This window comes from Stegastes partitus, unplaced genomic scaffold (genome assembly GCF_000690725.1).
Source record: "Stegastes partitus isolate 25-593 unplaced genomic scaffold, Stegastes_partitus-1.0.2 Scaffold129, whole genome shotgun sequence".
Taxonomy (NCBI): Eukaryota; Metazoa; Chordata; class Actinopteri; family Pomacentridae; genus Stegastes; species Stegastes partitus.
This window is the reverse complement of record NW_007577860.1, coordinates 382,014-395,719: the sequence shown is the minus strand read 5'-3', so window position 1 is coordinate 395,719 and position 13,706 is coordinate 382,014. Positions and strand designations below refer to the sequence as shown.

At 48.1% G+C, this 13,706-nt stretch overlaps 1 protein-coding gene across 3 annotated transcripts in view; it reads left to right on the top strand.

Moving 5' to 3' along the window:
- The window catches only part of akap12b (A kinase (PRKA) anchor protein 12b), a 51,221-nt gene that overhangs the window by 34,215 nt on the left and 3,300 nt on the right, over positions 1-13,706 (top strand). Inside the window, exons 1-2 of one of the 3 annotated variants that reach the window (XM_008278660.1) lie at positions 5,068-5,385; positions 9,291-13,481. In XM_008278660.1, coding sequence (XP_008276882.1) covers positions 5,361-5,385; positions 9,291-13,477 — 4,212 coding nt within the window. In that variant the 5' untranslated portion in view covers positions 5,068-5,360 and the 3' untranslated portion in view covers positions 13,478-13,481. Of the gene's footprint in view, positions 1-5,067; positions 5,386-9,290; positions 13,506-13,706 lie in introns of those variants that run through there. The other 2 variants (XM_008278658.1, XM_008278659.1) reach the window with 2 other exon arrangements.

The following is a 13,706-nucleotide window of genomic DNA, read 5'->3' as shown; positions in this document are numbered from 1 at the left end:
TCTTGGTGGGGCTGTCTTGGTGGGGTTCTCTTGGTGGGGCTGTCTAGGTGGGCTGTCTTGGTGGGGTTCTCTTGGTGGGGCTGTCTTGGTGGGGCTGTCTAGGTGGGATCTGCAGATGCTTGATTGAATTGGAATCTGGGAGGTTTGGAGATCAATGCCTTTGGCTCTTTGTCGTGTTTCTCCAGCTTTTGCTCGAGCAGTTGCGGTGCGGTGGAGTGTCTTGTCTTGCAGCAGAAGAGAGGGAGTGCTGTTGTGATGGGGGAGGGGGTGCTCGGCCTGCTGTGACGTTGAGGTAGCCGCTACATGTCAGAGTGACTTCCACAGGAATGGAGGACTCAAGCTTTCCCTGCAGAACATCGCATTCCAACAAGATGATCAGTGTCGTTTGCCTAAACTGTCAGTAGTTTTAGAGCTGTGGCTGGTGGGGGAATCTATTCCTGAAACACAAACCAAACTGTCCTCATTGCGAAGGGCGTAGCAGTAATAAAGTCACACTCATGGAGGCTCCCACCAGGGCTCAGACCCCCCAGGTCCTGCTCGTCTCCACAGGCAAACCTCTCTCATCTTTCCCGGCATCAGGGAACCTAATCTCCCTCCTCAACTCCTAACCTCCCCCAGGCACATGGAGGACTGAGAGAATGGACCAAGAATGTGGCCGACCCCTCCTTCTGCTCCTGCCCTAACAGCGGTGTGACCCCTGCTACGATGCAGCACGTATCCATGTGCTGTAATAAGCTGTTTCTATCGTGCAATTAATGATAAATTCCTCTTTAAAGAGGGGCCAAGAATGTGTCAGTGAGGTGATGTTTTGCACTTGTGTCCGATGCAGAAATGAGGCGTAATCATCTCTGAGCAGGACGCTTGGTGCCTTGTTCCACCTTCACTGAAGTTCCCAACATGTGTCTCTAACAGGGTCCCAGAACAGCTAAACTGTTGTTGAATTATCTCACTCTGCTGGGCTTTTTAGCAAAGAAAATTAGATTTAAACACTCAGTTGAGATTAAATGACGGGTTAGGATGAACATTTTTGAGTGCACATCAAGCACAAGTCAGTGGATCGCTGCCAGAAGCTAATGTTGACCAGAGCTGTGCATTAGACTGAAATAAGGACGAAGGATAAACAGCCGAGACGAGCGCGAAGCTTCAGTTTTAGTTTTCATGAATAGCAGATGAGCCACTTCTGGCTTGAGCAACACTTTATCAACAACAGATTATTTTTTTTTCCATCTTCTCTCCACTCTCTGGTACAAACGATACAAACGATGCCTCGATTCAGTCTGAATGTGCACATTAATGTAAAACGCGCCTCTGTGTGGCTCTAAACAGGCGTTCCTGTTGGACTGGTTTCCCTGCTGGTCGCTGATCGACACAAACACGCTGCTCATTCATCCACATTCATTTGTAAATGTCGACCAGTTTCAAGGCCTCTTCCAGGAGCAGCTCTCTGAATCCTCGCTGCTCCGTTTTACATTCCAGTCTGTGCTGGAAGACAAGATGATGCATAACAACAACTGGAATGCCAAATTGCTGGTGCAGATATTCCAGGAATGCAGAGAAAAGTGAAGACATGTATAACAGATGGCTGAACGTACTCCTCTGGATGAAACGCTGCTCCTGATTCTCTTGTTTGGTTGAAGGCTGTAGGAGTCTAACTGGACCGCTAGGAAGACCAGCAAAAGACAAGAAGATGTAACTGTGGTCAGCTGTGTGCAAGATGAGGGTAAATTTCTCTGAGTGCTGAAAGCTGTGAACGTGATGCTTCATTGTTTTACAGTCATAATAAACCGACGTCACAGCCTTCATCATGTTGCATCACCGACTGTCACAGAGAGACCGGACGGGCTGTGCAGAGTGAGCACAGCTCGAGGAAATGGGCAAAAGGAAGAGGAAGCAGTGATGTCAAGAAACGGCAGCGTTTCCTCTCCGACATTCTTCTCCATCCCTCCGGCCCACACAGCAGCAGGAGGCGAGCTGGACCCGGGGGGACGTAGGGAAGGACTACAGAGGACTGGAGTGTGGATCCGGGAAATAAACGACAGAGTGAAAGGAGTGAAAGAAAAGTTTAAAGAAAAGGAGAAGAAAGGAAAGTGATTGAGGGAAGCATCTCTCTGATCTGGGCGGTTTTTCACACTCAGCCCTCGCTTCCCTTTCCTCCAATTATTTCAACATCATCCTTCACAGTTCTTGGAAGAGAAAGAGGCGGTTTCTTCTGTGCCGTCCGATGATGTCATCCACTTCTCCACAAAAAGCCCCTCCGTCCGGCGCCCCAACCCCCCGCCCGACCATTCAGGACCCCTCCTCAGACATTCCTGAACTCGGGCACGTTTTCAGATCCATCCAGATATGTGGGGCGTCACCGCCAGACTCAGCTCTGTGTTGGTGAGACTTAACGGCAGTTTAAATACAAAATAAACTGGAGACTGTTCACTGTTGTTCCTGGAGAATTAGTTTTTATCAGCGCGACAGCTGTCTGTTTGATTCTCAGTCTGAAGGAGCTTTAACGTTCAGACCGTCACTGAATCACCGTCTGTGTCTGTAGTTTGTCTTTTTCTGGCTCTTTGCTGAAGCCACACGACGTTTACACTCAATGAAATATTCAAACTCAAGACTACATGTGTTTTAAATGATCAATGCAGATCAGTTCAGACAGATCTCACCAGCGGCCTCAGATAATTGGAAACTGGGATCTCCTCTTGAGCTTCGACTTAATTCACTTTATTCGATGAGCTGACTGACAGAAACTAACGGCAGCTACTGTGATAACTGATCAATCATTTTTTAAATTAGCTTCTCAGATGTGAATCTTTTATACTCTTCTTAGTCTCCTGTGATTGGTTAGGTAGTTTTTTGTCTATTTTCTGACATTCGATGGAAAACAGAGTTCTGTGGGTTCAAACGATGTCCACGATGTTCGGCTGCAGACGATTCAGGTGTAATGACGGGCCGCAGCAGATCCGTGGGGTTCAGGGTTCATCAGGTTAACTGAGACCAAAAAGGATGAAGACAGACAGAAACACTCCACAGAGATCAAATGCATAGATGTGGTGCTTTCAGAGGTTTTTAGGAGTTTGTGTGTCGGTGGCTTCTGGCACGTGAGCAGAACTTCCAGCATGTGAAGGCAGCTTCCAGACACACAGATCCAGAGCTGGCTTCTTGTTGATGGTGACAAAAACCAAAACCTAAGATCGATGCCTAAAGCGTCTCTACTTTACTGTCCACAGTTTTTCCCACACGGTGTGGTCAGAGTAGAGCTTTCTCAGTATGTATGGAAGTCCAGGAATGTGACTGATGTGGATGAGTCACATGAAGGAAGTGGGGAGGAAGGAGGAAGACGAGGGCCGAGCCGGTGGACGTTCTCTCCCTACATTCCCCTCAGTCTGACTCACTGTCTGCTCAGCACAATGTACTGTCAAAGCGCTCGTTATGGAGCACTGATAGTAAAATACTCATTAGATGAGTCACAGCAAAGCCTCACTGGAATGAAATCCTTCCTTCATGACTGATCAAATAAAAGTCATGTTGCGGTCCTTAGATTTTACTCTGAACTTGCTGCTACTTATGAATGTAAATATGAACTTAAAAAACTCAACTGCAGATTTTGTGACAGCTTTGTATAGTTCAGCAGACAGTACAGACCATAAGGGGTAAACCACCAGTGAAAGTTAGCTCCTAGTTACTGCTGCTAGTTACTGCTACTGGTAAGAAAGAGGCAGAATCTCTAAATAATGTCCTCATAAAAAACTATCTGTACTTTTATAAACGGTAATATGAGCTTTTAAATTGTTTGACTGTTTCTTTATTTAAATAAGCAAAAATACTTTTATGTCACAGATTCTCGTCTTGTTTTGATAAATCACAGATAATTTAATACAGAAACATTCATTCACATGTTGACTGAATAAAGAAAGAGTAAATTATGTCCACATCAGACTGTAAAATGAACTATTCTACATCAATAAACTGATTATTCTAGATATTTTTACAGTTTATTATTTCATCATTTTTTTAACCAGATCTTTGGTTGGATGTTTTTTACACATTTGTTTTTACAGTGAAGCTAACCAGTGTAGCTGCTGACCAGGTCTGATCCTCCGCCATGCATCCAGGCTCCTCATCCATAAACCTCCCGCCGTGTCAACACGTCGGCCACATTTTTAAATCTCATGCACACACTAGTGGGCCGCCGGGGGCTTCAGGCCCTCAGACGCTGCTTGATTACTGCTGTTATCACCCATTTGGGAGCCTTCTGGAAGGAATTCACACATTCCTGCGGGACAATGCTGAAGTGTGACAGATCTGATTATGCTGGTATTTACCTGAGGATTTATCTGCATTCCTGCCAGTCTCTCTCCCCCCCACAGACAAAAGCTGAATTAAATGTGTCTGTATTGGAGCAGTTGAGAGGGGCCTATTAACATTCACGGGGGGCAGGCGGTGACCCGACTGCCCCCCGTCCACAGTGTGGGTTGTAGGAACTTAAACAGGGAACATGTTTGGTGACTATATAGTGGGCTGACTTGTTGTTTTTTTCTTTAAATAATGGAGCTGTGGAAGCCAAAAAGCTGCCACTTTCAGTTAGTATCCATAAAGGTCTTGAATTTCCCTCTGGGTTCCCTCCATCAACATTCCTACATGACTGCTGACATGAGCTATGAGATACAGGGGGAGCCGGAAAAAAGTGGAGTAAAGGGGAGAGCTGTGGCGCTTGAGGCTGTTTCCAGTGTGAGAAACTGTCTTTTGAGGACACATATTGGATGTTAAGGCCAGACAGTTTGCATGTATGTGACATGTATGTGACATGTATGTGACAGTGAGGGGGGGGGGGGGGGGGGGGGGGGGTGCATGTACAATAGTTTTTGTTTTCCTGAGCGATGGACGACTTCCTTGAAAGATCACATGATGAGCTCCCGTCATGCAGGCTGGACGCTGCTGAGGTCTGAGGGAGTGTGAGCGGATAAAGGAGGAGGAGGAGGAGGAGGAGGAGGAGGGAGGGAGGGAGGCGGTGGAGGAGGGAGGGGGGGGCTTTCATTCAGAACAGCTGAAGAAAGGCAGAGGAGGTGGGAGGACGAGGGAGGCAGGGGTGGTCCCAACATGACATGTGTGTCAGCCTGTTGAAATGTGTGTGGAGCTCTGGTTCTGTTCATACGAGTTGGAAGCGCTGCAGGAGAGGAAGACACAGCTTCAGCCTCAGCCCGAGTCCAGTTAGAACGGAACCGAGTGGAAGAAGATCCGTGTGCAGAGAAACTCAAAGACTGAACAGTTCACATTTTTACTAAGTGTTTTTTTAAATCATCTATTTTTTCTAATATTGTTTTTGATTTTGTGATTTTTTTGGAGAACCGGTTTTTAGACTTCTACCAATGCTTGGAACAATTACTCTGACAGGTAAGGCCTCCATCAGTCATCACATTTGAACTTTAGTTTGGAGTTCTTGGCTGTGGGATGGTTTATGTGGATCTTTGTTGATGTGAAGCTGTGGCTGCTGTTTGCTTTGCTCGCTGCACATATTTAAACTTTTGAACACCTTCTGTTGCTTTTAGTGATTTATTTGAGATATACTGAGAACACAGAGCGTTCTTCTTCTTATACGAGCGAGTGTAGCTGAAGGCATTGTTGTCCTGAGGGTGTGGTTAGTTTGCATTGTGGTTTGTAGACGTCCCGGCACACATGAGTGATTTCCAGTTGGAGATGTCTTTGGTTTGACCACCGTAGAGCCTCGCTGTGTGAACAGCAAATAATCCTTAACTGCTGTAGTCAATCATACTTACAAATATTATTCCCAGCCGCGTCCTCGGGCCAAAACCAAACTTGTAATTGCCTTGAACTCCGGCTGTGCATCCCATACAACTGCTAAGATATCTGGAGTGAAGAATTCGCAGAGAGACAGCTGCCGGATGGAAATACACAAAGATGCATTCGCAGACGGAGATATTTTCAAAGCCCAGCTCATGCGACCATCTGAGCCGGCTCCCTGCGTCCCATCATGTGAAGCATTTCATTAGATTAGAGTGGGATCCTAATTCCCAGTGGGGTTATTCAGCTTAGCCACAGAGGACATTAGGGAGGGAGGAGAGAGGCTCGTATGGAGTTAATTACATGCCAGGACTGATTCTTGTCCAGGTCCTATAACTGGAGGTGATGGTTCAGATAGAGCAGGGTGTTTGGTTTCATGGTGACCTCGTGTTTTTGCTTTCGATGCGTGAATGGAATGCCTGAATGTTGATATTAATAAAAACGGTGTTTTCTGGGTCGTGCTGCTTCAACATCTGGGTTCGGACTGATCAGAACCAGATAAAGGAGGGAACAAATGGTCCAGCAGTGGATGTTATATCGCTGCTGATCCGTCCCCCGGAGCCACAGAGACACTCCGACCACACCTTTGCTCCAGAGAGGGGTGCTAGGAAGCGTCTCGGTGGGGGCAGGGTGCTGGGGGGGGTGGGGGTGCTTTAACTGACTCCTATTGTTTTAAAGGCTCCTGGTCCAGACTGGAGTGATTACAACGAGGATTTGCATACATTTAGCCAAGTTTGAACTTAGTGCAGAGAGAATAGCTGCCATTCAGACTCCAACTGTCACCCCCCCTCCCCCCCATCACAACTCATATCCCATCGTAGAGCCCAACAGCCACAACAGAAACTCTATCTGATCTCGCTGGAGACTGGAGTACATTTACAACAATCAGGGTGTTTTTCGGGGCTGCGGCGACATTTAATACGAGCGCCTGGCCCGACCACATGCTCTCACACTCGCACATAAACAAAGCCTGTCTCCAGCAGAGACAAGCATCTCAGCTATGGATGTGTGTGTCAGAGATACGTGACACCCTCTGGAGTGAGTTCGCCCTGTGGCCGAACACCCCCGACCTCCCCCGCCTCCCTCCTCACTGTCCCCCTCCCTCACCCGGCTCACCCTCACATTCTTTCTGGTACAGTCATTACTCACAGCACCCTCCTCCTCCTCCTCCTCCTCCTCCTCTATGCATTTACTCCTTCCCCTCAAATCAGGGATGTTAACGGCGGTGTGTCTGGAAAGGAAAAAAAAGCTGGGCTGGAAAACAAAGATCAAAAAGACGCGAGAGATGCCAGCAGTCTGTTAAATCAACATGGTTCCTGTTTTATGATCCATGTACATGCACATGGTCGGGCCGGCCGGGCTCACCAACAGTCGGACCCTCCCACTCACACATCTTTACTCAGAAAACAGAAGAAAAAAAAAAGGCTCCACTACACCGGAAATCCAGTGAAAACAGCCCGCAGGAGGTGGTGTAGGCATGTACACTGAAGCTTATGTTCATATGAGTGGATTAGATGCTTCTGGTCTTCTGGCTCTGACCTGCCTCTTTAACAACAGTGTGATGTGACAAGTACCCTGAAAACAACACCTACGTGAGACCGAGCACGCCACCATGTGACACAGATGTCATTAATCCACTCATCTATCAGTCCCCCGTTTTTCATTCATGTTCAGATCAGTGCAGCAAAGTTACCAAACTTCTCCAAACTTCTCCAAACTTCCTCCAAACTTCCTCCAAATCTTCTCTAGTTCGAATCAGAGAGTTGACCAACCCCCCTTTCTTTTATTTCCAGAGGCCAGAGAGGGTTAGAAGGCTATTGTGTTTGTATGCGAGCGTGCCTTGGGAAGGGGGTGGGTCCCCATCCATCCTGCTGTGGTGGAATTTGGGTCAAGGGGATTGGGCCTTATTTGAAGGAGGGGTGGTGGAGGTCTGTATTGTTTTGTATGAATACAGACGAGACGCAGTTTAACCGAAAAAAACAAATAAACATTCTTGAAATCCCCTGGCATTTAAAATTCAAATTATGTTTAGAGCATCCTAAAATAATTTTCCTAAACATGGGCTGACCAGCATTGCTGGCATTCCTCTGCAGTGGAATCTATGCATGAGATCCGGGCGTGCCCTCGCTAACAGCACCGCTCCGTTACAGCGCTTTGTTTCATCACACAGGTTTAATGTGCATTCAGTGCAGACAGGTTTTACCCAATCTGTACTGCTCAGGTGAACTATTAGATAATGGTTTTCTATTTTAAAGCTGAAATATTCTGGGAATGCGGCGCTACTGAGTGAAGCTTCATGCCTATAATTTAGGTAAAGGATGCAGACAGATGTGGGCACACAGTCGGACATTTTTGTGTGAGACAAGAACAGTCATCTCACACAAATTATAGAGATTTACTTACAAACTGGACCCAGTTTGCACAGAAGACAGCATATTGAAATGTGCCCTGTTTTTTTTTTTTTCTTTAACAATATGTGTCCATTAGTTTTGAATTCAAAGCTGGTGTTTATTAGGACTGATAACGTGATGTGTGTTACTGGCAGGAAAGGAGCGGAGGATAGTTCCCACAGTGTGCCATGTTTAAGGAACGTGTCTGTATCTCTGTGTGTAATCATGTAACCTGATATCCAGGGATTTAAAGTTCTGGGAATTTGTTTTGAGAGCCCAGGGGTCTCACATGTGAGGTTTCCCAGACTGTAGTGAGCTCAGAGCAGACTCTGGCCAGCCATCGTCCCCCCACGCCTTCCTCTGTCAGAGCACAGATAGACACGGCAGACATGCATTTTCTGTCTACTGGTGGTTTTTGTCTCTGATCCCAGCTTTCAGTGCATCATTTGTCTTACAAGAGTTTGACTCCCAAAGGAATCACTCAGCGTAATAGAATAAGTGTTTCAGTTTGACGAAGTGAGTAAAAGTGGGCTAATCCACTGCACAGCTGGCCAGCTGTGTTCCAGGCCTGCACACATGATGTTATAGAAAGGCCAACGCTCCCATTAGCATCACGGCTGTTGTCCAGAATCTTTAATGGATCTTCGTAGGGACTGCTGTTTAATCTGCCTAAACGAATTGTCCAGGATTAGCTGGACCAAATGACAACCTGACTGCAGCCAAACACCTGATAACAGATTGTCACAAACTCAGCACATACTTTTGGTTTAACATCCCTGATTATCTGCAGATGAGAATTATGAAATAATAATAATATAACAATAATATAAAACTCCTTTATTTTCTAAGTTGTTTTTGAGTTTCTCCTTGAAGATTTTTGTGGAGCACAGAATGATTTCTGGAGTCTTTGTCAGTGATTTGATTTCCTCATTATTACCTGAGTTTGTTAAATTGGATGTTACAGAACTTAGTCTAGTTTGAATATCATGGGGATGCCATTAGTGAGCCGCCTGCAGCACAGCGGTGGCTGCAGAGACAAGCAGTAACCTGAAGTGAGACATTTGATCAGCATCTTACAGAAAGCTCTTTATTCTCTTTTCATTTCAGTTGGCCAGCCAGATGGTGTGTCTGTGGCTCCCAAGGAGGAGGCTCCTGAGACCATGGACCCTGTCCAGGACGAAGTGGCTCCTCAAGTGAATGGCGAGAAGGTGGATAAAGAGTCGCCTGACGCAAATGACATTTCTGCTATTGAGGAAAAGGCAGCGGAGGAAAAGCCTGACGATGCCAGTGAAGTGGGCTTTAAGAAGATCTTCCGCTTTGTGGGTTTTAAGTTCACACTCAAGAAGGATAAAACTGAGGAGAAGGACCCTGTGAAGCTACTGACAGTCAAAGACAAAGAAGGAGAGGAGGTCAGTGGGACTGACGAGCCTGCAAAGGAGGAGGAGGTTGCTGCTGCTGCTGAAGAAAAGACGGCTGACAACGAGGCATCAGCTGTTGAGGTCAGTAAAGATGCTGACAAAGCTGAAGTCAGTGATGCTCCACCTGAAGCTACTGAGGAGGCCACAGAGGAAGGAGCTGTGAAGGAAGGTGAGACCAGTCCAGCATCTCAGGACACCACTGTATCCCCCTTCAGGAAGCTCTTCAGTGGAGGACTCTTCTCAAATCTGCGAAAGAAATCCAGCATCAAGAAGACGAAAGAGGAAGAAGACAAGGAGGCTGCTGAGGAGGAGAAAGCTAAGACGGAGGAAAGTGCTACTGCTGTGGAAGAGAAAGCTCCAACTGAGCAGGAAGTCAAGGAGGAAGTATTAGAGACTCCTGTGCCCAAGAAGAAGGACCCAGCAACTCCAGAGGAAGCAACACCAGAGGCCACTCCAGAGCCCAAGAGCACCGTTAAAACCCCGGAAGACATCACTGATGACACCAAACAAGAAGACCAAACAGCAGAGGCTCCTGCAGAAGAGGACAAGGCTCCAGCCGAGGTGACTTCTGAGGCAGAGCTGCTGTCATCACAGGAGAAGACGAAGCCCCAGGGAAGCCCCCTGAAGAAGATCTTCACCGGAGCTGGTTTAAAGAAGCTCTCAACCAAGAAACAGAAGGGCAAGAAAGACACTGAATCAAAGCCCGCTGAGTCTGGAGAGCAGGCAGCTGAGCAGCTCCAATCATCCACAGAGGTAGCAGAGGCCCCTAAAGCTGACAGTGGGCCCTCGTCTCCAGAGGAGTCCGGAGAGCATACTATCGCCGTGGAGGTGACCCAGAATGAGTCTAGTCAAGAGCATGAAGGTGAAGTTGCATCTGATGGAGAGAAGAAGAAGGATGGCATCATTGCCTGGTCCTCCTTCAAGAAACTGGTAACGCCCAAGAAACGTGTAAAAAGACCTTCTGAGAGTGAAGATGAAGCCACAGTGGAGAAACCAGCCAAGTCAGCCACCTTGTCCTCCTCTGAGAGTACTGCATTAGCAGATAAGAGTGTTGAGGAGGAGGACAAGGAGGACAAGCCCTGTGAGGAAGAGCCAAAGACGGAAAATACTGAGAATCTAGCCAGCAGCACAGAGGAACCCAAAAAGAAAATGGACACTTCTGTTTCCTGGGAGGCTTTAATGTGTATGGGTGGGCCCAAAAAGAGGACGAGGAAGACCTCTGACTCTGATGATGAGGAGACCAAGATTGAAGAGGAAGTTCCAGGAGCAGCAGCAGAGGTCCAACAGGAGGGCAAACCCGAAGCTGCCATTGTCACTTCCCAAAATACAGAGAGTGAAGGAGAAGGTGTTTCTTCACCTGAACCTTTAACCAGCCCCCCTGAGAAACCGTCCGCCTGGGACACACTGAAACGTATTGTTATGTCCAAGAACCGGGCCAAGCCAGAGGCTGAGGAGCCTGCAGAACAAGTCCTGTCAGACGGTGAAGCATCCAAAGATGAGTCATTGTTCTCTCTGAGGAAACTCTTCCCTGGACGCAAGAAGAAGAAGGTTGAGAAACAATCCTCCTCTGAACTGGGCTCAGGTGAGGAGGACTCTGACACCCCAGCTGTGGTTCCGCTCTCAGAGTATGACGAACAGGTTGAAACTGAAGAAGACGCAGCAGCGCAGCCAGCTACCATCCAGATTAAAGTGTCTGCTGCTGAAGACAGATCCCCTTCTTGGATCCCAGCAATTGTTGAAGATACTGATGCTGATGATAAACAAGATCAGCTGAGCGACATCCCAGAAGAGGCAGAGAACGCTGCCACACCAAAGTCTGTTGACTCTGACCTTACAGAGGCTGAGGATAAGGCTGCCCTGCTCAGGGTTCGAGGGCGTGCAGGACGCAGACTGTCCACCGCTGAAGTGAAGCCCGTTCCTCAGGCTCCAGCTGCAGCAACCACACCTGTTGCTCAGGGACCCACTTCAGAAAGCGCAGCAGAGATTGTGCAGAGCATCGAGGCCCAAGTCAGTGAAATTCCAACCCAGACGTCTGTGACTGTAGAAGATGTACCTATGGAGGCAGCTTCTGAACAAATCGAGCAAGAAATACCAACTGAGACTGCTACATCTGTGACAAATACTCTTCTGGAGCCACATAGTCGTGAGGAGGCCATGGCTATCTGCACTGGCCTTGGCACCAAGGAAATTGCCAGAGTGGGTCTGGAGGAGCCTGTGCAGCCCATCGTGGAGTCCATGGCTGTGATCTGTGATCCTCTGAGCACAGAAATGCTGGTGAAGGAGCAGCCACCCATATCAGAGGAAGCAACTGTTGCAGAAGACGAAGTGCTCGTGGCCCAAATACACCAAGTAGACACCACGGAGCTCGAGCCAGCTGTTGAAAATTCAGAGGGTTTAGTCACAGAGATTGAAGTGGCCAGTGAGAGCTGTGAACCTGAGATTGAGCTGGTTGGAGCTGTCAGCCGTGTTGATGTCAATGTGGAAAACACCCCTGTGACAGAGGTAGCGCAGTCTGTGACGTCCACCTCATGTGAATCCACACAGAGCACCGTGACATACGAGACCGAACCAGCCATCCCCGTCAACGCTCAGACCGAGGAGATTCCTGTTATCACGGAAACAATGGTGCTCGTCGCCCCGCTCAACGTGGAGTCTGACCAAGTGGCCACATCAGACCCGATGGTCATGGAAAACGCATCAGTGTCAGAAACGGTCGGTCTTGAACCAATCACGGTGCAGGAAACTGAGACGATGAGTGCTGTTGCAAAGATAGTGGAGGCCACGCCCATCCCACCAGCAGGGATCAGTGCACTGATTGAGCACGCCAGCGAGAAGATCGAAGGTGTCAAGGAGGAAGTCAAGGAGGAAGTCAAGGAGGAAGTCAAGGAGGAAGTCAAGGAGGAAGTCAAGGAGGAGGTCAAGGAGGAAGTCAAGGAGGAAGTCAAGGAGGAGGTCAAGGAGGAGGTCAAGGAGGTCAAGCAGGACAGTGAAATTGAAGCCCAGAGCAAGGTCATTGCCCAGGCTGTCATTCAGGATGCCGTAGAGAAAGTATCAGAAGATGTGTCTGAACACAAAAAGTCTCCCAAGCTAACAGCTCTCATTCCCAGACCAGTCAAGGCAGTGGCAGCAACAGAGAAAGAGATTGAGATTGAAACCGAAACCCCTGTTGTCACCGATACCCCTGTCGCTATTGCCTGTGAAAAACCATCAGAAACATCTGCTCAGCCCCTCTGTCTTGCCATGGAGGTCACCGACACCATCGCTATAGAGGTCACAGAGAGCCTTGGAGAGAAGGAGGAGGAGGAGGAACCAGCTGAAGGCTTAAAGAAAGCTGTGGAGGTAGAAGCAAGTGAAGAAACTGTCATAGTGGAAGAGGTGGAGGAGATAAAGGAAGAGAGTGAGGCAGGTGAAGAGCTTGATCAGATCAAGGAGGAACAGAGCAATGAAGACGAGCAGCCAGAGGTCCAAGCAGCAGCAGCCGAGGAAGCCGAGGAGTCAGAGGAAACCAAGCCAGAGGCTCCTTCAGAGGAGAGCAAAGAGAAAGTGCTGGCGATCCACATGCCGGTCCAGGTGGTCCTGCGGACAGCAGAGGTGGTTGAGGAGCCGTCGTTTGAAGAAGAGGCTGCAGAAGAGTTTGGCGACAACAGTCTTACGCCCAAAGACACCAGCGTACCAGCTAAGAGCCCCGTGAAAGGAAGCAAACTCCCCGTGTTGTCAGAAGAACCTCAAGCGACGGGTTTGACGGAGGAAACGACAGAGACGGAGCAGACACCATCACTGAAGTGTGCAGAAGTGATGGCGCAGGTGATGGAGGTGATCGAGGAGGCTGTGAAGGAGATCGAGCCTGTGTCCTCAGAGCTCACCGCCACGTCATGAGACGGTGAGACTAATCCTGCAGTCCACGGTGTGTTCCACGGTTTCACTACTTATTCATAAAGCAGTTTGTTAGTATTTCAGTTTGTAACATTATTGGTAGAACAGTGAAGAATGAAAAAAGGTTGTTATTGTCAGAATTCCTCCGTTGGCCTATCAAACGATCTTCTCATAGAGGCTTTTTTGAAACATCAATGGGTCCTACTTTTATTAGGGAGTAGGGGAGGGGATT